General features: G+C 44.8%; 1 protein-coding gene across 2 annotated transcripts; it reads right to left on the reverse strand.

Annotated features, from left to right (window-relative positions):
* Positions 1–535: 535 nt before the first annotated feature.
* Positions 536–25,805, reverse strand: WNT11 (Wnt family member 11). Of its 2 annotated transcripts, XM_065729905.1 has the most exons (6): positions 25,677–25,805; positions 14,700–14,935; positions 14,087–14,200; positions 13,923–14,002; positions 12,268–12,560; positions 536–835 (listed from the first exon to the last, which is right to left on the reverse strand). In XM_065729905.1, exons 1-6 carry the CDS (start codon positions 25,757–25,759, stop codon positions 661–663), a joined length of 981 nt encoding a protein of 326 aa, XP_065585977.1. In that variant the 5' UTR covers positions 25,760–25,805; the 3' UTR covers positions 536–660. The 2 variants fall into 2 exon arrangements, with proteins under 2 accessions (XP_065585977.1, XP_065585976.1); XM_065729904.1 differs by having other exon boundaries at positions 13,923–14,200.

A 25,805-nucleotide genomic window follows, 5' to 3' on the forward strand; every position in this document is an offset into this window, starting at 1 on the left:
TGAGTGTGAAGCCCAGACAGCTTAGGGTCAGATTTTCCTGCAGGAAAGTCCCATTGGAAGTCATAGATCTGCATAAAAGAAAGGTTAAAATGAGTTGGTCATTTCAGGGCATGGACCTGAAATCTTCCCACTTTTACCATCTGGAGTGGATGCCTCCATCTTAAAAGTGAAGTCTTTGGCAACAAATGCAGATATTGCTGAAAAAGTTGTAGAGTTTTTGCTCCTGGGATGGTCCTAATGCAGACTCAGTACCTGTTCAAGAAGGCATAGGCAGGCATGAGTCTCAGTTATATTCAGACAGGAGCTGCTTTTCTTCCCCAAGGGAAAGTTTCTACATTTGCTTCTCAAAATATTAAGGCACTTTGACGGCTGGATGTTATTGGCAACCGTAGGAAAGATTTTGGAAGAAGATACCATCCCACATGAGTTTGTGTCTTCTCAGAGAGCATTTTATTGGTGCGGGAAAGCCTTCTGTTTTTTACATTTCTTTAAAGTCTCTTTTTAACTTGATGTGATTGATACGATCGTTTTTGTTTTGTTTTGTTTTTCCTCCTACCATCTTTCTTCGAGACCACGTCTTTACAAGATGAATGACATCTAGTCAAGGAAACATTTTCTTTACTCTGAAGCATCTCAGCTCCGGGGCAGAGAGAGGGGATTTCATTTGCAGACATATCTCTCGACAGTCCTCTCGCACTTTTTACAGGTGACGTAGCAGCACCAGTGGTATTTGCAGTGGCACCGCTCCACCACTTTGTCCATGTAGGGGTTGTAGCCTCTGCCGCAGCACATCAGGTCACAGCTGTCACTCCCATTGGAGGTCTTGTTGCATTGCCTGGAGGAAAGGGAACACTGTGAGTGAGTGTGAAGCCCAGCAAAGCTTTCCAAACCAATGATGACAAGCTCTGCAATTGGACCTATTGAAGCAGGTCTGAAGGAGGCCACAAGGATGGTCAGAGATTGGAGCACTTCTGCTATGGAGGTTGCTATGGGGTTGCTGAGCCTGGAGAAGGCTCTGGGATGACCTCACAGGGGCCTTCCAGTACCTGAAGGGTCTGTAGGAGAGCTGGGAGGAACTACATTGTCAGGGGTGTAGTGACATGACAAGGAGAAATGGCTTTAAGCTAAATGAGCTGTGTCAGAAGAAACATGGCTAGCATGTCAAGGGAGGTGAGCCCGCCTCTCTACTCTGTGCAGGTGAGGCCTCACCTGGAATATTGAGTCCAGATGCGGAGTCCTCAGAACAGGAGAAACATAGACCTGTTGGAGCGTGTCCAAAGGAGGGCCACAAAAATGATCCCAGGGATGGAACACCTTCCCTATAAGGACAGGCTGAGAGAGCTGGGGCTGTTCAGCCTGGAGAAGAGAAGGCTCCAGGGTGACCAGATAGTGATGTTTCAATATCTAAAGGGGAGCTACAGGAAAGAAGAGGACAGATTCTTTAGCAGGGTCTATTGTGATAGAACAAGGGAATGCTTTCTAGCTTGGAGAGAGGAGATTTAGGTTTGATACAAGGAAAAATGGTTTTACAGTGAGGATGCTGAGGTACTGGGACAGGTTGTCTAGAGATCTGGTTGATGCCCCAACCCTGGAGACTTTCAAGGTGAAGCTGGATCAGGCCCTGGGCAACCTGATCTAGCTGAGGATGTCCCTGCTCCTTGCAGGGGAGTTGGACTAGATGGCCTTTAAAGGCCATCTAAGGATTCTATGATTCTATAAACAGGTGAAACAGGCTGCTCAGAGAGGCTGTGGAGTCTCTTTCTCTGGAGACATTCAAGACCCACCTGGACGCCTACCTGTGCAACCTGGGCTAGGGAGCTGCTTTGGCAGAGAGTTGGACTCAATGATCTCTAGAGGTCTGTTCCGACCCCTACAGTTCTGTGAATCTGTGACTAACCCATTCTCTTTGAATAGTCCAAGTTGGGTCACTAGACATAAAAATGCAACAGGCATTGACTTTTGGATGAGCTGAACTATGTTCTGTAGATGACGTTTCTCTAGAGACTGTAGGGATTATAGAATCATAGATCACAGAATCATTAAGGTTGCAAAAGACCTCTAAAATCCCCAAGTTCAACCCCAATCCATCCCCACTATGCCCACTAACCATGTCTTCAAATGCCACACCTCAATGGCTCTTGAACACCTCCAGGGATAGTGACTCTACCACATTCCTGGGCAGCCTGTGACAATGCCTCACCACTCTAAGAAGAAAATATTCATTATATCCAACCAGAACCTCTCCTGGTACAACTTAAAGCCATTACCTCTCATCCTAACTCTGTTACTTGAGAGATGAGGCCAAGACCCACCTTGCCACAACCTCTTTTCAGGGAGTTGTAGAGAGCCATAAGCTCTCCACTTTTCCAGGGTGAACCACTCTATCTCCTCTGTTTCTCCCCATATAGCCCAGGGTGGAAATGTTCATGTTGGGTCAGATCCTTGGCTAGAAACTTACACTTCAAGGCAAAAGATCTCATTGTGCCCCCAACACAGTGAGGCTGTGAGCTTGATGGAGACTTGACACGAATGTAGGAAAGGCAGTTTGATGACTGTGGGGGCACTAAATCTCTCCTATATTCCTTCCTGTCTATCTAGTTTAGACAGAAACAGTTTAAGGCCGGTTTGGGCCAGGGAAAGAAGAGAGGAGCATGAGTCTGACACTTGGACTGAACACTCCAGTAACAGAAGAAAACAAATCCATGAGATTTATAGGAATTCCTCATGAGGTAATGCTTTAAGGAAAAGTTATGGTATTAATGAGGTGTTGAGATTTTGTTCTTGTTCTTCCCTTATTTATTTCTGACTCAGGCAGGCCTCCTGTTTGTTATTTCTGACTTACATTCCTCACCAGGCTCAGTTTTTAAAGGCTCCCCCCTTCTCCCCTTCATTTGGGAGTGTGTGTAAATATTTAAAAACCTTTGAAAGCCTCTACCAAAGGTGAAGGCTGCCACCACACTGAGTGTGTTTGCCTAATGCTGAACTGAAGGCATTGTTACTGCCTCATGGGCCAGGCCCCCTCCTCCATGAAACCTTTGAACAAGTCCTCATAAATGTATTCATAAAGGCAATAAATATTCAGAGAAAAGGTTTGAATATGGGGATGTTGACATTAGAAAAGGGGAGAGAATTTGGCAATTTTACTCAGCTTTGCTGGAGACTGTAGAGGTTGCTGCCCAAAGGTTCACCTACAGAAATTGTTTCCCCTTGTCCTAAGAACCCATTCAAATGGCCAAGAAAAGGGACATGATGACCCTCTGACTCCGGACTACTGCCTAGAAGACAATTTTATCTCTTTTAGAGAGCAAAACTCTTCGACCTGCTGTCTGGGAACAGGGAATCACCTTTTTTCTGCATGGAATCATAGATACGATTTCCCATAGCAGCACCCATCCCATACAGCTTAAAATATAAAGAAAGAACAAAAACTTACAAAAAAATCTTCAGGTTTCTCACCATTTTGAATCAAATATTAGGGAAATTCTGGAAGATGGGAGGAAGAAGAGCCAAAAGCAATGCTTGTCTTGAACCTAAATGTGTTTCTAGAAGACTTTTCTGACAATACCACTGTGCAAGTTCTGTTTTCTGTGTTAAATTATAGGCATGGGTGAATTATCTTAATTTTCTTTCCTTTTTGAAAAAACATAAAAGAAGTCAGTTTCTTGGCTGTAACTATCCGTGTGAAAAGCGAGTGGGGAAGACAAAGGAGCTCAAAGACCAGAGTTTACCCACAGAAGCTGCTCCTGAGCATCTGCTTTCTGAGCCCACGGCTGCAATCCCACCAGGCTCCCTGCTGATGGGTTAAGTTCAGTGCCATTTGTTTTGGGTCTGGTCCAGCACAATTCCAACAACTCAGAGAAGTGCCCTCCTCCCAAGTCCCAGTGAGAAAACACAAACATGGGTGATTGCATCTTAACACAACAGCAGCACTTGGAAGACCAGTGAAAAATGATGCTGCAGCCATAATCCCAACCAGGATCCTGGCTCAGGGGCAAGCTTACGTGTTGCCACAGTTTTGTACTTCTTTATGCAAGAAGAGGTCAGCTTTGCTGTCAGGACGAATCCCAGTCAGTTTGCTTGTCCAAAATCTCCCCCTTCCAGCCCTCGTTTGGAAAAGCTCTGTGGTACTTATTACAGAACCATGTCAGAGAATGGCTTGAGTTGGATTGGACCTCAAAGATCATCTATCTCCAAGCCCCCTGCCACAGGCAGGTTTGCCACCCACTAAACCAGGTATAATGCTGTACATCACCCTCTGAGTCCCAACAGCCTCATCACGGGGATGGTCCTTGGCACAGATGGGCAAGGATATCTTTGCATTTCTGAGTCTTCCCTATGTCACATCTCTGAGCCATCTCACAGACACCTCCGGGGGCATTTTACCTTAAAATATCCATTCTGAAGGATAGAAAAGCGGGTTTGATGCTTGGTTTGGATTTTGAATTAGGAATCTAAATACAGCAAACAGGAGCACAGTGTGGATGGCAGCCTAGAATAATAGAATTATAGAATATCTTGAGTTGGAAGGGACCCATAAGGATCACTGAGACCAGCTCTTGGTTTAACACAGGACCACCCAAAGATCTGACCATAACATCAGACCAGAACTTGTCCAAGCTGTCCTTAAAACCACCTGAGTTCTGTTTTATGAGAATTGAGTGAATTGTTCTAGTCGAAATCAAGATGGACCACAGTTAGACTAAAAGATCTTCAAGGCCTTTTCCAACATTTACGACTCTATGATTCTGTGTTTCTAAGGTCAGTGACTCTTTTTCTACCTGAAACAATCCATCTTCCACCATCCCACATAGAAGAGATGTACCAGATCTCTCAGGGTCTCGCATGAAAGCAAGTATTTTCTGGATAATATTCTGAGCCTGTAAGTACCTGCCTGGACCAGTGCTCTGCAGTGTCTGTGGGAACGATGGAATCGTAGAATCATTAAGGTTGGAAAAGACCACTAAGATCAAGTCCAACCATCAACCCATAACCACCATGCCCACTAAACTGTATCCCTCAATACCACCAGCATCACCTCAATACCACCAATACTCCCAGGTGGGAGATGCTAGAGAGAAAAATACAAATCTGACCACTTTCTGGAGTCTGTCCCCTCGTGCTCCCCCAACATCTGGGTTGTTTCATTTTAGATGATGTTCCTGCTTAACCTCGTGCTGTCCCCTTGGGCACGATTTGTCTCATCCCTGTCTGACCTCAGGGAAACCACCTGTCTCCATGAACTCCAGCAGCCACAACTCCCAGAAGACACTACTGCTGAGTAAAGAAATTCTTTCTTTCTTTTTTTTCTTTTTCTCATTTAGATCAAATTTCTTGTCATTTCTCCACTGCCCCTTGCTCCGGTAATGTCATGCTGCACAGCAGTACATAAAAGAAAAAGAAAAATCACTGGAGTCCCCCAGGAAGTATGTAAAACAGTGGGCATTGCTAAAAATACATCAAAGTGCACAACTGCATGTCAGATTTTAAGGGCAGGATCTTAACTACTTTTAAATTGCTTTCTCAAGCCGCGGGGAATATCTGGAGACTGACACTGAACAACTGTAAGAAAGAGAGTTATCGATACTTCATGTCAGCAAGGGGATATCAAGGGAGATTCTGGAACCAGACTGTATTTTCATTAAAGAAGGGAGAGTAAACTTACAAACTTGTGGATAATGCTGGGGAAAAGGGAGTTGAGAGAATTTCTGAGAGTGGATTAAAATGCAAAGCGAGCAATGCATTTTGAGAAATCCAGATAAATGTGGGAATGTTCTTGGGAGAGTTAGAGGAGCAGAGAGGAGCAGTTCAGAAAGAAGAAAGAGTTGAAGGAACTGGCTTAGGGAAGCGTGTAAGAAGAACTGTCTTCCCATCTATAAAGGATTGTTACAAACAAGAGAGAATAACCTTTGCTATTATGAAAACAGAAAGACAACCAGACTAATTTGGAAAGGAAAAGGAACAGGAGAATGAAAAAGAAAAAGAAAAGGAAAAAGGAAAAAGGAAAAAGAAGGGAAAGGGAAAAGAAAGGAAATTCAGATTAAGACAAACATAACTCAGAGAATAGTAAAGCTCTGGAAAAAGTTATTTGGAGAAAGTAGTTTTAAGACAAGAGATAAACACCAGTGATGGACCAAGTATTCTCCATTCAGTTTCACTATGTGGAAAGTCATTCCTGCTACCTCAACACCGGTTTGACGCAGAGGGACTAAATATATTAGGAGGACTGGCTCATTTTTTCCTCCAAAATTCACTACCCTCTGCAATTTCACCATAAGTAAATTAATAATTCACAGATATTTTCAGGTCAAATCCAGGTCTCTCAAATCTTCCCTGAGATGTAAATGAAAAAAATCCCAAGAAACTACAGACAAGCCTGAACTACAGCTGGCCCAGCTATTGAAATTTGTGCCAACTACGAGCACATTGCCTGGAAAGATGGAAAGGGCAAGTGGGAGGAAAAGAAAGATACTGTTTTCTGAATTTCCTTCAGAGTAAACTTCTGGGACACCCACAGAAGAATAGTTCATTATTAGTCATTCATTATCGATGTCAGAGGGAAATCTTTCTTGCAGAGTGTGATGAGGTGCTGGCTCAGGCTGCCCAGAGAAGCTGTGGATAACCTATCACTGGAGATCCAAAACGTTCTATGATTCTGTGATTATTTGTTGAGTGCCATGAACAAACATGAACATGGTATCTGGGATAAGGGCTCCAAAATTACTAAATCTTCATATGAATTTTAACCAGGTTAAAATTCATCATATTGTGCCCTCACTGTGTGGCAGAAACTTAAGAAGGCTGTCATGGACACCAAACACCAAATGTTGATTTCCACTCATAACTACCACTTGTCTCTCTCTAAATATGGGTGATAATGTTAAGATATTTAATTGCCACCATAATCACACAATGTGAAACACGTTTCCCACCCAGGTAGGTGAAAAGGAGGATAGTAGAGCACAAATGGGATCAAAGCAAAGGATTCTCATTGAATGCTGAACATCACTGGGTCCCTTTTTCTCCTGATCTGGAGTCCTCAGTACAGCTGAGATGTGGACCTGTTGGAAAATGATCCAAGGGATGGAACAGCTCTCCTATGAGGACAGGCTGAGAGAGCTGGGGTAGTACAGCCTGGAGAAGAAAAGGCTCCAGGGAGACCTGAGAGTGGCCTTCCAGCATCTAAATGAGGACTGTAAGAAAGAAGGGGACAGACTCATTAGCAGGGTCTGTTATGACAGGAAAAGGAGAAATTATTTCAAAGTAAAGGAGGGGAAATTTAGGCTGGATATGAAGAAGTTTTTTTACAGTAAGAGTAGTGAAGATCTGTCACAGATTGCCCAGTGAGGTGATACTTTCATCGCTGGGGACACCCAAGGTCAGGATGGATGGGGCTCTGAGCACCTGACTGAGCAGTAGATATTCCTGTTCACTGCAGGGGAGTGGGCCAGATGATCTCAACAAGTCCCATCCAATTCCAACAATTCTATGATTCTCTCTTTGCAGCATTCAATGAACCTTGCTGTTTTGTCCACCAAAATGCTGCAGAAGTAACCACCACTCACTGAGATTTTGCAGCTAAAGAAGTCACCACCAAGCAGCAGATGCATGCTCAATTAACACCATGCATATTCTTACCCAACAGAACATATCAGCATAAGACACCACAGGAAAGAGATAAAACTAAATAACAACAGATGCATGGACAAGAAGCAACAACCAAAGGATGGACACAGTCTTTACCAAAGTGAGTCAGCAAGGGAGTGGTGGCTGATCAGCCCTGTATGGCTTCAAGACAACACTGTAGCCCAATTTTTGCAGCATAAGGGAGCTCCTTCCCATCTTCAGCAAAGAGGGAGTAGCATTTGCATAGCTCTAAGGCAGCTCTGGGAAAGATCAGTAATAAACAGCTCAGTAATCCCGTCAAGGCTTCAGAAGCTGGAGGCCTTTGCCTGTATCACAGAATTTCCCTCTCCTTGGATTCCTTATGGGACTTTAAACAGACTTTGAAATATGATACGTTACACCCTACTGATAAAGGAGGTTAATACTTCTGCTTCTTTTCTCACAACAGAGATTCCTATTTTATAATCTGCTATTCTTTATTTTCTGCTTGAAGCTAATAATGAATTTTTCAGTCTGGAGAAGCTGGACTGTCTCATTAAACGATGAGTTACAGGGTGTATTCTTCCAAGAAAGCTCTGAAATATATATATATTTATAAATACTTAGAATCATAGAATCTTTAACGTTGGGAAAGACCTCTAAGATCACCAACCCCAACTCCAGTCCATCCCTACCATGCCCACTGACCATGTCCCTCAGAACCACATCTCCATATTTCTGGAATACCTCCAGGGAAGATGACTTAATCTCCTCCCTGGGCATCCTGTGCTAATGCACTGCCATTCATTTTGAGAACAAATTTTTCCTAATATTCAAGGTTAATCTCCCCTAGTGCAATTTGAGGCTGTTCTCTTTCATCCTAACCAACCTCTCATTCCACATGGTTAACTCATATCAAAAATCATACAATCCACGTGCTACTCCACAGATTAGCTTCCATAGATTTTTTTTCTCCAGAAGAATTATTATTAGCTATGTAAACATGACAGTGGCAAACAAACCCATGGAGTTTGGCTGCCATCAAGGAAGGGCTGGGACTGCAGCAAGCCAGTTGCAAAATTCAGCTCCTTAATCTGATTTTGAGCACTTCAAAGAGTGGTGGGGCTTCAAATCACAGGTTTGTGTTCAGCTCCCTGGCTTTGAAATCTGGATCCATCCCAACTGCTTGGAGGCATGCAGATTCCCAAACCATTTCTAATTTCAACGTGAAATTAAGGAGGGCCAGAACGTCTTACAAAACACGTCAGGGTTGTGATGAATAAGGCTTTGAAAAGCTTTCAGAGAAGAGACCTGAAAGGCTTTTGAGTAACCAGGTTCACATTTTCTGAGTGGATTTTCACATAGTTCCACTATAAGGTAACTTGACTCCCTTTCCTGCCTGAAATAAGCACAATGAGTCCAAGCAATGTGAGGGATAATTATAGAGATGGAAGCAACTGATTAGATTATCCCTTCCACCTACCTACTAGTGAAGGACTGTTCCCTAGAGTGTACAGAAACCCAGTATGAACAAAGTGTTGCAGCTGTGTCAGCCCTTGTCCTGTTCTCAGCATTCTCTGAGCAAGATATGGCCAGGCAGAAAAGACTTTTCCTCTTCATGATGCAAAACAACTCACTTTTTGTAATGAAAATGCAACAGTCTGAATGTTTTAAATACAATTTTAAGGTTAACATGGGAACCTATCCCTTTTGCTCTCCTTTGGAGGCAGAAAGTGGGGCTGGAAAGTGGTGAAGCTGCCCAGACTGGGGTCTCCTGGAGTGCAGTGAGAAGGATCTGCCCAGCGACGCCCTGCAGAAAGCCCCACAACCACAGGACAAAAGCTCATGGTCTCAAATTACACCAGAGGAAGCTCAGGTTGGATATGATCGGGAAATATTTTTTGTCAGAAAAAGTGGAAATGCACTGGAACAGACTGCCAAGGAAAGTGATGGAGTCACTGTCACTGGAGGTGTTCAAGAAGAGGGTAAATGTTGCACTGAGGGACACGGTCTACAGCATCACAGGCATGGGTTGATAGTTGGACTTGAGGATCTCAGTGATCTTTCCAACCTTAAGGATTCTATGATTCTGTTTTCAAACACAAAGAGGTCAAAGAGGCAGATGGTGAAAAATATGAGAAAACAAACTCAGAGATCACTCTTAAATTCCCATTTTGATTACACTTGCCATAAAAGACCTTAAAAATTTAGCCTAGTAGAAAACAGTGAGATTTGCCCCCAGAATCTTTGCTGTGCACAAGGATAAAATGTTAAGATGCCTCCATGACTTGACTTACAGAGTTAAAATGGGCTGTTTCTATGCAAGCATTTTACACCACTGTGGGGTAAGCATGACCCATGTATTTTTCCAGCTCTCTCCAACAGCTGCCCCTTTGTGTTCCTGCTTCCTCATCCCTGTCACCAAGCACTATCTCTGCTGCTGGAACAGGGCCATCGTGTTTAAAACACATGAAATGTCCTCTCTGTGAGAGAAAACAGTCAGAGGAAAAAAGGCATCCATAGGAGGAGGAGGAATAAGAATGAGCCTATCTGCAAACACATTATACTTATTTCCTCTAATTCAATTAAGAGAAGGGGCTGCTACGGCGGCCAGTATTGAGACACGAGGTATCTTCTCAACTGCACTGAAAATGAGTGTAACTACACACGACCTTACAATGTAACCCAAGAAATGCCCACAGCTCAACATAGGTCTATCGTCACCCTCCTCCCCTCTTGCAGTCATCGTCATCTTGTACATCCAACAATATGGAGCACTTCTTGACAGGTCCCTTTTGAAAGTCATCCCCTCCTGCCTTAATATCTCACTCCTCTAAGTCCTCACTCAGGCTCACTTCCCCTGGACCCTTGCCTGGAAGGCTCACAATCTCTGCTTTCACCCTGCTCAGGATAAATGGACGCCTGCAATACGCATTTTCCTATCCTCAAGAAAAAAAAAAGAAAAAAATCATTCAAGACTTTGACATATTTTTCATCCCTTGCTGGGATAAAATGGCAAAATCTCCTGTAAAATGAAATTATAGGAAACCCTGTCTTCCTCCTCCTCTAAAAGGATCTCGTCTCATGGAAAATGTTTCACTTGGCAGATCTCTAATGAATTCAACTTGTTTTTGACACAACCTGTTGATTTCACACGATTCCTATAAAACCAGCTTCCAAATAACCTCCCCAATTTTTTCATTGCAAAACAGGGAGTTTCTACAGAGAGATCATTTTAAAAACACAAATTTATCAAAATCCACACGAAGCCACAAAAACGTTGCTTCCGCACAAATGACATTTTCCTTCAGACAGCACTTTCAGCACATGCTTTTTTTCCCTACAACCCTCAGTGATTCATAAACATAAACTTGCTAATTACAGCTGCCCCACTGGGCCAGCAATGAACGTGCTGTTGTACTGTGGTCCTGTCATTGCTTTCTATTCTAATGGAGGATATAAAATGCTAAGTGTCAAACAACATCAGAGGACAAAAAGAACGTGCTTCATACAAGGCGTCTCACTCAACTTTCATCTTCACCTAGTCAACTCCTGATGCTGATATATAGTTTATAGAACTGTGGTCCTAGAATAAATGACCATTGCCAAAGGATATTTCCTACAGAGTATTAAGTATGAATTCATACTAATCAAAGATATCTAAAAGAGATTAATCTTTTGTGCACTGAGGTCTTTTACTTCCTTTCTGTCATAGTAAAACCTTCACTACTCTCAGTGCACAGTGGAAAGACCATTACATACAACAAGAGTTGAAAGGAAGACACTCCACAGAAGAGCATGTGCATGCACCTTGCAACATGATGGCCTGAGTGTGAGGAACAAGGTGGCACAAAGAGCATAGAAGAATAATGGGAACCTCTGAAAAATGCCAAGTCAGCAGTTAGCTGACTTGCATAGTGAATGAACCAGCTTGAAATCCATCCACTGCATTCACTTAACAAAAATCCTGAAAATCCTGCAGAATTCAGGAACTACACAACTGTTTGGCCATCAGAGGGTCCAGTGCCCACCTGTGAAATTGATTTGTCACAGAAAGAGTCACACAAATCATGGGAAAAGACATGTGTGTCTGCTTCCTGGGGAAGGAACAGCACTGTGCCCACAGGAGGCTTGAGAATGATGACCTTAAATCAGCAATGTTAATGGAATTAAGTCGTATCTCTTCTCAGACATGAGCAATTCAGACATACAAGGTTTCTTAAAAGGCAGTGGAAGATCCAACGCTGTGAGTGATGGGGCTTTTTTAAAGGCTGCCTGGAAGCATTGGTCCTAATTGGGTTCACGCTTGCCTACTTAGGGGAGCTTAAAAATAGAATAACAACCCATCAGATGAGCAATGATTGCAAGAGGAACTCAATGCCATCAATAGCATCTGCTTGACCATTGCACCTGCTGAGATGAGCAGCCTACATGGCTTTCCTAAGGGATTTCTAAATCTATCCTGTGCCTACCTCTACAATGTAAAGTGCCTGCAGCTCCATCTTAGCCACAACCACCACTGAGAGTCTTGGACATCTCTGGACTGCACTGTTCACCAGAGATGACTTTTACCTGCACACATGTACTACTCCCACATTGTTCTGCCTGTTATTCATACATGATCCCCTGTGCCCCCTTAGGGACACAGAGTGCAGAAACCCTCACCTGTCCTGAGTCCCGTGCGACCCCACTTTCTCATTCTTCATGCAGAAATCAGGTGAGCTCTGCAGGTAAATCAGCTCTGTCTCCTTAACCGGCCTGATATCAATATCCTTTGGCACGAGGTATTTGCGTGTGCCCATGGGCCGATGAACGACCTTGGTGGCTGACAAATACTTGTTTTTGAGGTCCAGTGCAATGTCTCGCAGCTCTTGAAGGCCTTTCCAACAGGTCTTGATAGAGCATGACCCAGAAACTCCATGGCACTTACATTTCATTTCAAGAGAGGCTTTCAAGACCTGCAAAAAGGAATGCAGGAGTTAGGAAATGTCTTGCTCTTAAGTCCAAACATACCACAAGCTTGCTAAAGAATATTCTTAATGGAAAGTGCTATAGAGAAGGCCACAGTTGTGCTCAAGCAGCTACTTATAAAGGGAATGAAAACCCACAGCTCCTTGGTGATCTCTATTAGCCCAGGACTGCTCTCAGCAGGACACATTTGCAGCCAGCAGAAAGAAGAATATGCTGAATCTTGATCAGATTATCTACACAGGGCTGCATTTACACTCCCTAGATTAGGAGCTGAAAATCAAAGCAAGTCATAAATAGATACTTAATGCGCATGTCTGCCTGCAGCACAGTTAGGCATTGGGTAACAAATGTCAAGGCACTGATGAATTCAAAGCACCCACATCCTGACACCCCACCTTTCTGCTGAGCATGGGGCCAGCAGAGTGTTTTACTTCATTTCTGCTCTGGTCTGGTAGGTTATGGCAGTGAATCCACCTACCATGACATCGCCGTGCCCCAAGTGAAAATTTGCCCATTGCAATTGAAACAAAAACTCAAGACATAGCAAGAATAATAATACTAATAAGATAGAAAAGAAATGCAGGGAACCATTGAGAAAAACACCCAGAGGAGGCAGTTCTGATAGCATTTTGCTCTGTAAAGGTGTGTTCAGCCCATAGCTACACAGTAAGCTGCCAGTGAGTTCGGTATGCTCCAAGTTTTGCCCTAGAAGGACAAGCTGTGCAGTAGAATCAGCACAGGGAACTGCTGAAGCCTTTACAGCTCCCCACCCCAATTTCTCAAGCTGCACGGAGGGCTGCGGTGGGGATGTGCTCCTTGGGGCATGCCAAGAGCACGCACAGTGTTATCTCTCCATTGGCACAGCCAATGAATGCAAGCTGTTACGAGTGGTTTCTGTTAGATAGGGGAATTATCACTAGCAAAGCAGTTTGAGAGGGAACACACCAGCCCTCCTGGCTGTAGGAATGGCTGGGAGGCAGCTGCTGCTGGACACGTCTGGCAGATGGTAATCCTCTGTGCTTACACAGTACCTCACATGTGCAACACCCTTGGCAGAGCACCACAGGACCCATCCCCACTACACCTCCGGGGGTAAGCAAGCTGCAGCCATCCTTGGCTGTGGAAAGGGTGGCAATGGAACATCCCACCCATGTTTCTAGAGAGCTGGAATTAGCATTTAGGGCCTCCTGAGGCCCAGTATGACTGATAGGCACAGTCTTCAGCAGGCCAAAGGAGAGCAATCAGGGAGTAACCTGCTCCTCTCGCTAGCTGATAGACACTGAACCTCACAGAGCAACCGACCACTAAAGAGGACTGTACAAGTACAATAACTCTTGTGGATTTGTTACCTGTCTCCCTACTTCACTGTTGTGCAGATGCATCAGTTTATTGGCTTGTGATCCTGATTTTTTCATCTTCATGGGAGCATCTGAAAATTTGGACCCCATGATAAGACCATAGTTGAGGTTGTCTGCACATCCTCCCCATCGATACCCAGGTCCAGGTGTCTCACCTGGGATGGGACCACAGGAGCAGCCAGGGAGGTCCCCGGTGGTGCAGGCTCTGGCAATGGTATGGCTGATGGCAGCAGCAGAAAGGGCATAGACAAATGCTGACTCCCTTGTACCTGCAAGAGACAAGAAACTCCAATTCAGACTCTTGGAATGGCTAAGTATTCCCCAAAAAGAGACCCACATAATCTCTGCCCCACAGAGTGGCAAACATCACCTCCTTGCAGCTGAGACCTCTACAGGCATCATCAGCTCGGAGAAAATCTCCAATGAGAGCTCTTCAACATGTGAGAACCCAATTTCAGGTTGCCCAGAGAAGCTGTGGGTGACCAATTCATGAAGGCATTCAAAACCAGATTGGTTGAGGCCCTGGGCAGCCTGATCTGGTGGGTGACGACTAAATGATCTTTGAGATCCCTTCCAACCCAAGCCATTCTATGATCTTAGCTGGGGAAAGAGGTACATGGAGTTGTGCAACTTGTCCACTGTGTTTTGATCTGCTTTCGGAGCATGTGGAGGAAACACAGACATGCAGAATGGCTGAGTTTGGAAGAGACCTCTGGGTCCATCTGCTCAAATCTCTGCTCCCCACCCAAGACAGCAGTGCTGCTTTACCTCTCTCTAAGTCCAGCAGGTAGTTAGGAGCCAGCTCGATGGAAGAACAGTTCCACCGCATGTCTGAGAATGTTTTACGGCATGTCTTTATCACTTCCCGTGCTGCCTGGATGATAGTCTGCATCAGCTCCAAGTTGCTGCGGCACAATTGCACCTGGGAAACCACCAGGCCTTCGAGCTGCTTGCAGTGCTGGGTTTGATTCAAGGCCAAAGCCGAAGGAGTCTTGGAGAGAGCTCTGAGGAGACAAGCACATGGAAAAAAGGCATTAGAACCCACATAAAGTCAATCCTCAGGTTGGTATTAATTTCTCTATAACCTCCAACACAGCAAATGTTTTGGCCTGTGTTCATCTGACCTAATATTAGCTACATGCAAATTACATGCCTAGTTTAAGCTGATGAGAGAGATGGGAAACTGTTCAGAGTCATTTATCTCATCTAAGGTAGATGCTGAATATGGGTGGGACGACTTGCCCTCAAACCGGTGTGTTTCTCTCCATCAAGGGGAGCAAGAACAAAGCTCCTGGGGTGAATGCCAAGTTGACTGATGGTGTAAATCCTTATGGGAAGGGTTTTTTGTTTGTTTTTTTTTGTTGTTGTTTAAGAATGAAGAGGACAGAACACCCAGCAGAGTGAAAAATGACTTGTCGGTTCCATGATAATGGAAAGCTGGGTCTTCCAAGACTGTGGTATTCAGAAAAAAAAAAAAAGTGAGGTTGTTTTTATCAGTGATTTGCATTCAGCATGTGTCTCTCACACTCTTTGAGGATTATGCTAAATATCACGTGATTAATTACAGAGAAAATCCCCTGCAAGACCTAGGGAAAAGCCACCAAGTTTTCAAAACAGATGCTTTCCCTTAGAGTTAACACCAAGGGCCTCCACCAATTCCATTGCTGTTGCACTTAGATATCTATTTCTCTAGTCTCTGAAGATTTAGTGCAGAATCACAATGCAAATGTGTGCAAAGAGACTATCATGGTCAAAACTGAGGAAGAATCCACTATGACCAGAATATAAATTACCATAGAAGTAATACCCCATAAGACCCCGTTGGATCTTACAGGGTGCAATGTCTCACAGTCCAGGTAAAAAAAAAGAAAAAAACAATGGTGCCATGCATCATACTGTGCTGTGCTATTATTTCTCAAGCACCCAAAGTGATCAGCAGAAGCCTGGTTTGTAACTCTCTTTGTATCTTTATGACCTGCTTAGGGCAGTCATAAATGTTATTCATTCCCATAAAACAACTTTCTAGCTGGCTGCATCAGTACCTGGCATATAATCCTGGCAACACAACTGCTTTAACACATATTTCCTTCTCTCCTTGTTAAATGTTGCCTTTCAGTTTCATCCTAAGCCATCTTGGTTAGTTTGGCATATTAGCAGACACATTTCTGGGCATATTTCACTTTATTGCTGTAACATCCACGTCCTTCAGAAGCTAAATGAGATGGAAATGGAGCTAAAAATGAGCCCTAACCAAGATCAGGGATATTAGCTCTGATCTCTAGCTTTCAGGAAAACACATCTATGTTCCACCGACTACCTCAAGGTTGGCTCAAACCAGCTGCTGTGTATGTTGGAGCTCTCCCCGGGCTGTGCATAACTGCTAACCCCAATCCCTCCGTCAGTGGGAAAAAGCTAAAATCCTTGCTAGGGCTGAGCAGATCTGCACTGACAAATTCCCAGGCGACTGGAATTTGGCAGTTTTGGCACTGAATAATCAGTGGCAAACTTGGAAGGGAAACCACCACTCTGCTAGCAATGTAAATATATACATCATACAGATATTTAGGGAGGTCTATTAAATACACAGAGAACAGTAGTTTTGGACGGTGAATTTCAAGGGGAAGAAGTAGAGTATTTAATTGTCAGAAATTCTGCATCCAGTGCTCAGTGAGCTCAGACATATCATGCGCTTGAAGGCAGAGCCTAAGTCCTGGGACAGTACCAATGTCATCTGACTGCAAACCTCCACAGTGCAGACTTCATGTTAGTCCTCCATGGTCCTTCTTTGACCCATGGAAAGAAAGAGCTCCTGCAGTGTAATCAGCTGATGCACATTGAAGATCGACAGCAGGATAATTACAGAATCATAGAATGGCTTAGTTTAGATGAGACCTTAAAGATCATCAAGCTACAGTCAGCTTGGGAAGGGTTGCCAACAACTAGATCAGGCTGCTTGGGCTCCCATCCAACCTGGCCTTGAATGTCTCCAGGGATGGGCAGCTACAGACTCACTGGGCGGCCTGTTTCAGGGAGGCTAAGTTTACCAATGCCCTGGAAGCACTCTTTCTGTGCTGATGTAGGGGCAACCTAGGCATCAAGCTTAGATGCAGGCCGGATAGATAGATTTGGGCTCTATGGCACAGAGGTGGGTGACTTGAATCCAATCCCTAGCACCTGGTGCCAGAAATCTGTGAAAGTTTATCCCAGAAAACCTATCAGCAACTCTTAGCAATGGGCTGAAATGACAGTCAGGCAAGAGGCTGAAGCAGCTCGCCACTCCTTGAGTAATAATGATAAATACAACTTGGATTATCCCTTGTGGCCCTGGCTGTTCCCCAGGAAGGTTGCATCTACCTGATAGGTCCTGCACCACATCTTCTAGATGTGTGGAGCTCTTAAGTGTCTTTAAAGGACTTGGTGGTAGATGCAGTGGCGGTGATGTGCTGACAGTTGGACTAGACCATCTTAATGGACATTTCCAACCTCAGCAATTCTAAGAGTCTATGAATTGGAAGCCTATATTGATGCACCTGCATCTCACCATTATGGACAAATCAGGAACAGCAGAAATAAGTTGTACTGAGTTGAATTGAGTTGGAATGAACGATGAACACAGGCTGAAGCTCATCCTGGTTGCAAAGAAAGGGGACTAAGGAGGTACAGAGAGTTTTCTATAGCATGGCGTTACTACCAAAGGCCTGAAATTACCACCATTAGAGAAAGAGATATGTAACACAACAATAAAGAAATGTACTTTATGGAAGAGGGGAAAGGATCAGCCAGAAGGTCGACAGAGGAAGCACTGCAGCCCCTTTGGGAAGATTTCAGTTAATGGCAGTAATGGCTGTTTCTTGTTGAATGAGCCAGGCTCCAGGGAGCCCGCCAAGAATAAAAAAAGTAAGATGCAGGAAGGTGTTTTCTGAACATCTCCCAGGCCTGAACTTCATGCCTTTGCTTGTGAGAACCTATAATTGGAAACATCTCCAAGTGTTGGGAGGAAAAAGTAAAGGGTAATGGGGATGGAAAAGAAAACTCACAGTTATTGGAGTCGCTTGCTGAGACCGAAAAGCACATTTATAAATCACAGAGCAGGAATGTGAGAGACCTGTTAGGTCATCCAACCCATGCTCAGACAGCACAGGTTTGCTCAGCCTCTGTCCTACATTCATCATTGTCTTTCTCCATCCCCTGTTTTGCTTTAAATCCCACTTTGGAAAGGCAGCAGCCCTCCCTGCTCCCCAAATTCTGACAGCACCATGGAGAGTCATCCACCACCTGAAAAAGATAGCGTTGGAGAGCAAAGCCCATTTCTGGGTGGCAGAAATGAAACTTGGTGCTCATGGTGGGTCTCTACCCAATGGGGCCAAAGGGGCATTGGCAGCCCCAATAGATGAGCCCCAATGGGTGAAGTTAGCAGGATAACATTTAGTCTCCAGTGTAGGAAAGAGTCCCAGAAAAACACATTCCTTTGGACTCCAATATTTCATCTGAGAAGCAGCCCAGAGGAATTTTACCTGCTGCCATTCCACAAATGCTCCTTTTCACTATTTCCTCCTGCTAACATCATGCTCCCCTCCCCTGACTCTTCTCCTCCATCCTTCATTCTCCAGAAAGGTGAGGACAACTGAAGGGTGGCTGATGGGTTTTTTTTTAAATATAAATATATACATATTTGACCCATCCCTTTAAATAAACGGGCTCCAAAACAAACATCTCCTGCTTTATATATAGCATACCAGGGCTTTCAACTGACGTTATGGATACTGACAGAAAACCATAAAGGTAATTACAGAGGAAATATGATGCATGGATGGATCATGACTTTCGTTTACTCTTCTAATTATCTCAGGCAGTTAATAAATTCATTTGAAAACATGAATGCTTTACAGTGTTGGGTCCTTTGAGAAGTATAGGTTCAGTGCTGCAAGTCTGGGCTGCATGAGAAGACTATTCATAGAAGCAGCACCCATGAGCAGATACTCATGAAAGCCAAACACGATTGGCTTTGTAAGGATAACGGGGCACACAGGACCCTGTTCCTGGCCTGCTCGTAGGGGATTTCTTTTTAATTGAGCAGTGAAGCATTGGTGCCCTTTAAAATGCCTTTAAAGCATGGAAGGATCTCCTCTCTTTTAGATGTGAGTTCTCTTGGAGAATGCCTCCTTGTCCTCCCTTGTGCAATACAACCCAAGGAGGTGTAATACAATCCAAGGAGCTGCCACAGAGGGAATGCTGGTGAAACCAAGAACTACTGCCCCAAATTATTTGCTTTGCTTTCTGAGAATGCACTCTCAATCTTATGCTTCTTCATAAATGCTTTAATCTGACAGAGGTTTGGGGTAGAGCAAAAAGATTTAAACAAAATTCTATCACTTGAGTAAACTTAAATAAAGAGAAGCAGTGATTGTTTGTGTGTGTGTGTGTTTAATTTTACCCTTATTTAAGGGTATTTAATCTGCAAGAGCTTCATTTTCTCAAGTGAAAAGTGCTGGCAGGACTGTTATGTTGATTCCATCTGAGGCAGCCTGTGCTCCCACCCCCCCATCATGCTCTGCTGAAGGACTTGGGATGCTGTGGAGCATCATCATCTCTGACCTGGGGACCACAGGTGCAAGTAGGTCAGCAAATATTCAAACCCTCTCCAAAGAGAGAAATGGCATTTGTATAGAAATATATAGAGAGAAGAAAGAAGGAAGAAAGAAGGAGAAAAGAAAGAAGAGGAAAAAAATAAGGAAAGAAAGATGGAGAAAGGGAGGAAAGGGAAAAGGGGGAAAAAGGAGAAAGAAAAGGAGAAAATGAGTGAGGGAAAGAAGGAAAGAGAGAGAGAAAGGGAGAAAGGGAGAGGGAAATACAGAAAGAGAAAGTGAAAGAGGGAAAGAGAAAGTGTTAAAAAAGGAACAAAAGGAGAAAAAGGAAAGAAGATGGAAAGAAGGAAGAGAAAGGAGGGAAGGGAAGGAAGGAAGGAAGGGAAGGAGGGAGGGAGGGAAGGAAGAGAGAGAGAAAGAGAGAGAGAGAAAGAGAGAGAGAGAAAGAGAGAAAGAAAGAGAGAAAGAGAGAGAGAAAGAGAGAACGAGAGAAAGAGAGAGAGAAAGAGAGAAAGAGAGAGAGAAAGAGAGAGAGAGAAGAGAGAGAGAAAGAAAGAGAGAGAAAGAGAGAGAGAAAGAGAGAGAGAAAGAGAGAGAGAGAAAGAAAAGAGAGAGAGAGAAAGAGAAAGAGAGAAAGAGAGAGAGAAAGAGAGAGAAAGAGGGAAAGAAAAGAGAGAAAGAGAGAAAGAAAGAAGAGAGAGAGAAAGAAGGAAAGAAAGAAGAAAGAAGGAAGGAAGAGAAGGAAGAGAAGGAAGAAGGAAGGAAAGAGAAGGAAGGAAGAAGGAAGGAGGAAGGAAGGAAGGAAGGAAGGAAGGAAGGAAGGAAGGAAGGAAGGAAGGAAGGGAAGGAAGGAAGGAAGGAAGGAAGGAAGGAAGGAAGGAAGAAGGAAGGAAGGAAGAAGGAAGGAAGGAAGGAAGGAAGGAAGGAAGGAAGGAAAGGAAGGAAGGAAGGAAGGAAGGAAGGAAGGAAGGAAGGAAGGAAGGAAGGAAGGAAGGAAGGAAGGAAGGAAGGAAGGAAGGAAGGAAGGAAGGAAGGAAGGAAAGGAAGGAAGGAAGGAAGGAAGGAAGGAAGGAAGGAAGGAAGGAAGGAAGGAAGGAAGGAAGGAAGGAAGGAAGGAAGGAAGGAAGGAAGGAAGGAAGGAAGGAAGGAAGGAAGGAAGGAAGAGGAGAGGGAGAGAGAAAGAGAGAGAGAAAGAGAGAGAAGAGAGAGAGAGAAAGAGAGAGAGAGAGAGAGAAAGAGAGAAAGAGAGAGAGAGAGAGAGAGAGAAGAGAGAGAGAGAAAGAGAGAGAGAAAGAGAGAGAGAGAGAGAAAGAGAAAAGAAGAGAGAGAGAGAGAAAGAGAGAAAGAGAAAGAGAGAAAGAGAGAAAGAGAGAGAAAGAGAGAGAGAGAGAGAAGAGAGAAGAGAAAGAGAGAAAGAGAGAAAGAGAAGTGAAAACTGAGCTGAGGAGTAAGATGGAGAGAAGGAGAGAAAAAAATTCCTGAAGTCAAAAGCTTAAAATAAGAGTTTTTCAGATACAGTGCCAAATCCAGTGCTGGCAGTAGTGGGCACAAGGCCATTGACTTCCAGCCCAAGCTCGACTGAAGTTGATGCCAGCAGTGAGTTGGCTTGCCCTAGAGCCTAAGGAAGGCCGTGGAGCTTTGTCAAGTTTTCCCGAGCTGCCTATGGAGCCCTCCCTCGCCCCCAGCCCACTCCCCTCCCTGCCGTCCCCGTCCTGCAGTCTTTTCATGGCAGGCTCATCTAGCAGCCCCTGTGCCAGGTCAGACAGCCCCTCGCCGGCGCCCATGCCCCGCTGTCCCAGTTCCCCCTCCTTGTCCAAAGTGGAGAAGCAAGCACTGCTGGGAAGCACAAAATCTTTCCATTTTCTTCCCAGTTCAAGAAAAAAACAGAAGAAGCACACTGTAGGCTCCAGAAAGGTCTTGGTTCTCATGCCTGGGAACAGTGCTCATGTGGGGATTGTCTCTCTATGGGGCATACAAGAAAGAAGGGGGCAGACTCTTCAGCAGGGACTGGTGTGATAGGAGAAGGGGAAACAGTTTCCACTTAAAAGAGGGGGAGATTTAGATTGGATATAAGGAAAAAGTTTTTATGATAAAGGTGGAGAGGCACTGGCAGAGAGGCGGTGGATGCCCCATCCCTGGAGACATTCAAGGTTAGGCTGAATGGTGCTCTGAATACCTGACAAAGCTGCGGGTGTCTGTTCATTGTAAGGGAGTTGGAATAGATGCTTTTAAGGGTCCTTTCCAAAGCAAAACCATTCTGTGATTCAGTGATTCTATGTCCAAGAGGAACCAAGGGACTTTCCAGAGTGACCGAGCTCCACTTAATGATGGCATTCTAGTGCTGTAGCTCATGGTAATGAGCTGAACCTGCATCTTCTTTGCAAAACTATGCAAAAATGCACACACTGCCTTCATCCTCATTGCAATGAGGGCAATACTCAACACAGAGACAGTCCAACCTGTGCCCCAGAGTTTAGTTAAGGAGATGTCACTCTTAAACAGATAGAAGTGCCTTGAAAGCAGCTCCGTGCCCAGACATCGCAACATCTGCGGCGTGCACATCTGGCTGCAGCTCCCTCTAGTGATCACTTATTTTTCATCATTATCTGAACAAGTCGCTTCAGAGCAACCTGCTTGGCCAAACCCAAGTCCCCTTAGGACAGCTCATGTGGTTGCAAAAGGAAGTGAGTAAGGTAACAGAGTTCCTATAAGTGGTGGCCCTGAGATATCTCAGATTGGATATTAGGAAACATTTCTACTCAGAAGGAGTGGTGATGCAATGGAACAGGCTGCCCAGGGGGGTGGTGGAGTCACTGTCCCTGGAGGTGTTCAAGCACTGTTGGAGATGTGGCACTGAGGGATGTGGTGATTGGGTGCAGTAAGGGTGGGCTAGAGTTGGGCTTGATCTAAGTAGTCTTTTCCAACCTTAATGTTTTTATGATCTCCCATTGAATATGATGGCAGTGTCTCCTTGGCTGCTGTGCTGCAAACCAAGCTCAGAGAACTACAAAGTCCTCCTTTAAGGCTGGGAATGGGCTTGCATGCAAAATTAAGACTCAAAAGCTCATATACATTGAACAGAAAGCCAATCTGCCCACAGCAGCCTTGATCCTGCAGAAGTCTGGCAATACCCTGACTTTACAACCCAAGCAGCAACTTGGTTAGAAGAAGTCAAAACAGAGTTTCTCTAGGAGCAAGGGCAGGTTTTTGAGTTGTTGAACATCCACACACCATATTGGGTGCTCGATGCTGTGAGTCTCCGTGGCAGAGAAAGGCACGGTGCGATTTGCAGCAGCTGGGGATCTGGACCCACAGGCCTTGTAAAAACAAGCCAAATAAAATAAAACAAATAGCTCCATTTTACATTCTCCCCACTTTTACTAATTTACAGGGGATATTCGTGTTACAGGGAAGTCCTAAATGGCTGAGAAGCATGTTTTTCTTCCCCCACCTCCCCCTTCAATTACATCACGCACTGAATCAAAATTGAATTTCCTATCACCCTCCCTATCAGTCGCTCCCTCTTTCCTCCGACTTGCAGACCCGGCCTGCCAAGGTTTCTGCCCCAGCCCCTTCCAAGCCTGTAAACATATGGCAGAAACTACCTCCCTTATCTTCTTCCCCCACCATCCCCCATTCCTCTTTGAAGCTCGCTCCTGGCACCTTGCCTACAACAACGTTGTGATGGGCAGACCGCGGAGACAAAGCCCGCGACCGAAAGTGCCGCGTCGTGCTTTCCTCCCATCCTCTCCCTTCTCCATCCAAGAGGCATGAGCTCAGCTACACCATTTCCAGGGATGGTCCCCGAGCCCTGAGGTTGGCAGCAGACTGAGTCTGGCACCGCTGCAGCGGTGGAAAGAGAGCGATGGATGGGGAAGAAATTGGCCAGTGGCTCCATAGAAAAACAAAGGGTGGGGAAAGGAGGAGAAGCTGTGAATTTAAAAAAAATAAAATAAAAAATCCCATTTTGTTGTGAAATCCCAGCTGGTGGCATCCTCGTTGCACCAAGTGCCCTGGGACAGGGAGTGCAACCCTCTGCCAGGTTACAATCAGGTGCAAGAGGAGCCTGGCGGTACATCTGGATTCGGTTCATACTTCAGATGCCATTTTAATCCCAGCTTTCATCTTCCCCACTCATTTTTCAACAAGGGGATGTGTCTGCTGGGAAGTGGAGGAGCAGACAACCACAGTGTCTTTCCCCAAATGCCTCTTCGTCCTCAAAAGAAACCCTTGCAGCCTAAGTGCTGACTGGCTGAAAGGATGCAAGTAGCTTTACAGTACAAGCCCTGTCTCTCAGGCTTAGGAGAAGATGCACACCTTATGCAAGGTGCTGGGGACAGACTCATTAGCTGGATCTGTTGAGATAAGACAAGGGGAAGTGGTTCCAAACTAGAACAGGGAAGATTAGGTTGCATATAAAAAGTTTTTTATGATAAGGGTGGTGAATCACTGGCACAAGTTGCCCAGAGAGGAGGTGGGTGCCCTGTCCCTGAAGACACTCAAGGTCAGGGTAGGACAGGACTCTGAGCACCTGATGGAGCTGTGGGTATCCATGTTCACTGCAGGGGAGTTGGAGCAGATGGCCTTTAAAGGTCCCTTTCAACTCATTCTATAACTCTATGATATATGTGAAGCTGAGTGCCTAAATACTTGTTTGTGATTTAGCCATGGTGCCTGCTACAGGGCAGCAAGACAAGATGTTGAAAAGCAAATCAGATCTTGGTACCTTCTGCTTCCTCACAGTAGGGAGACACAAAAGATGCCCTAACGTAGGCAACCAGACTTCCCACATGCTTTTAATTACCCTATGGAAGGATTCACCCTGCTTCTCTTCATGCATGTAGAAGGCAGATGTCTGTTCTCAAACAGCTCCCTGCATTCCATGGCATGCCAGAGGGCATCTCCTGATGACTGTTGGATGTCTATCATTAGAGTAGTCAACTGTAAAGTCCTCTTCCTGCTGGCTGCATGCAGTGCAGTGAAAGCACTGGCTTATAACATCTAATTCAAGTGTAAGAAAGTTTGCCAAAGAAAGATGTGGATGCCCCATCCATGTAGGCATTCAAGTCTAGGTTGGATGGAGCCCCGGGCAGCCTGTTCTAGTTGTGAGCAACCAGTCAATGTTCAATGCAGGGCACTGAAACAGGGCTTTAAGGTCCCTTCAACCCAAACCATTCTGTGATTTTACCATTTATTTTGTGATTCAAAGAAATCCCACCTTTACAAAAGATTGTGAAGGGGAAAGCCTCAAGTGGCAAAGGTTGTGTCAGAAGGATGGGAATTAGAGACAGCACAGGATCCGTGGTGAAAGGAGGAGAGCAAAGAAGGAACCTCTAGCACTAATTTCACTGCCTATCCCTAAGTTCCCCATCTAAACACACTACATCCCACACAAGAGACCTTCCCTGGCATCGCATTTTTATTGTGCCTTTTTACGGGAGATGCTCACTTGAGGTTAACCCACATCCCGTTATTTACATTGTGCACAGCTTCAAACCAGAGCAGAAACAGAGGGGCAAGGAAACCAGATGGGTGCAGGAGGAGTTTGTTTGTTTGCTTTGCAGTAAGCAACTAATCGATTGCTTGCTTAAGCAAAGAAATGAGATAGCGATGTTTTCACTTTGTTTGCAGTGACATTACCTCAGAGGAAACTCGATCCAGACTTGACCACACTCCCTGGTATTTCTTCACCCTCACCCCCCCCCCCCCCTCCCCACTCCACTTTTAACACAAGGTTAAAAGGTCCACCAAAAAAGCATGTTATCTGTCAAGCATCCCCTATGGCTGGAGATTATCTTTGCTGCCCTCCCTCCTGCTCTCAGCTCCTGCCTCGCACAACCATTGGTCCCAATGGGAGCTGCTAGAGGCTGTCACTAGAAACTTATAAGTGGCTCATGTGAGCACTCAAGTGTGTGCCTTTCCTTTGCTACCAGTGAGGAGAAGAAAAAGCAAGCCTAAATCACACATATTTTGCAAAGAAGATCGAGCTATGTTATTAGCACAAGCCCCGAGTACACACTCTTGAAATCATTGAATACCCGAAGAAGTGCAACACGCACTGCTCTTTAAATGGCTCAAATAACAGCACTGCAAAGCTAAGTAACAGAGCAGCAGAGACTACAAAGATTCTAAAAATGCTGAGAGATAACCGGGTACTTACATCCATTTTATCCCGTAGCAAATCCCCGTCTGCAGAATCAACGACAGAAAAGGAGCTAACAAAAATTGCGGGCTCGGCTTCATTTTCTCCACTGTTCCCCACTTTCAGAGGGAATCAGCTTCTCCCAGG

Source organism: Cyrtonyx montezumae, unplaced genomic scaffold, assembly GCF_038088225.1.
Source record: "Cyrtonyx montezumae isolate F1298 unplaced genomic scaffold, pur_monq_1.0 scaffold_12, whole genome shotgun sequence".
Classification (NCBI taxonomy): domain Eukaryota; kingdom Metazoa; phylum Chordata; class Aves; order Galliformes; family Odontophoridae; genus Cyrtonyx; species Cyrtonyx montezumae.

Bases quoted from the DNA above. Each gene is read 5' to 3' on its own strand.
- WNT11 (XM_065729904.1), bottom strand. From the start codon at position 25,759: ATGAAGCCGAGCCCGCAATTTTTGTTAGCTCCTTTTCTGTCGTTGATT. The intron at 14,936-25,676 runs GTAAGTACCCGG...TTGTCTCCTCAG, and splicing joins TGCTACGGGATAAAATGGAT to AGCTCTCTCCAAGACTCCTT. The intron at 12,561-13,922 runs GTAACAAATCCA...TCCTTTTTGCAG, and splicing joins ACAGTGAAGTAGGGAGACAG to GTCTTGAAAGCCTCTCTTGA.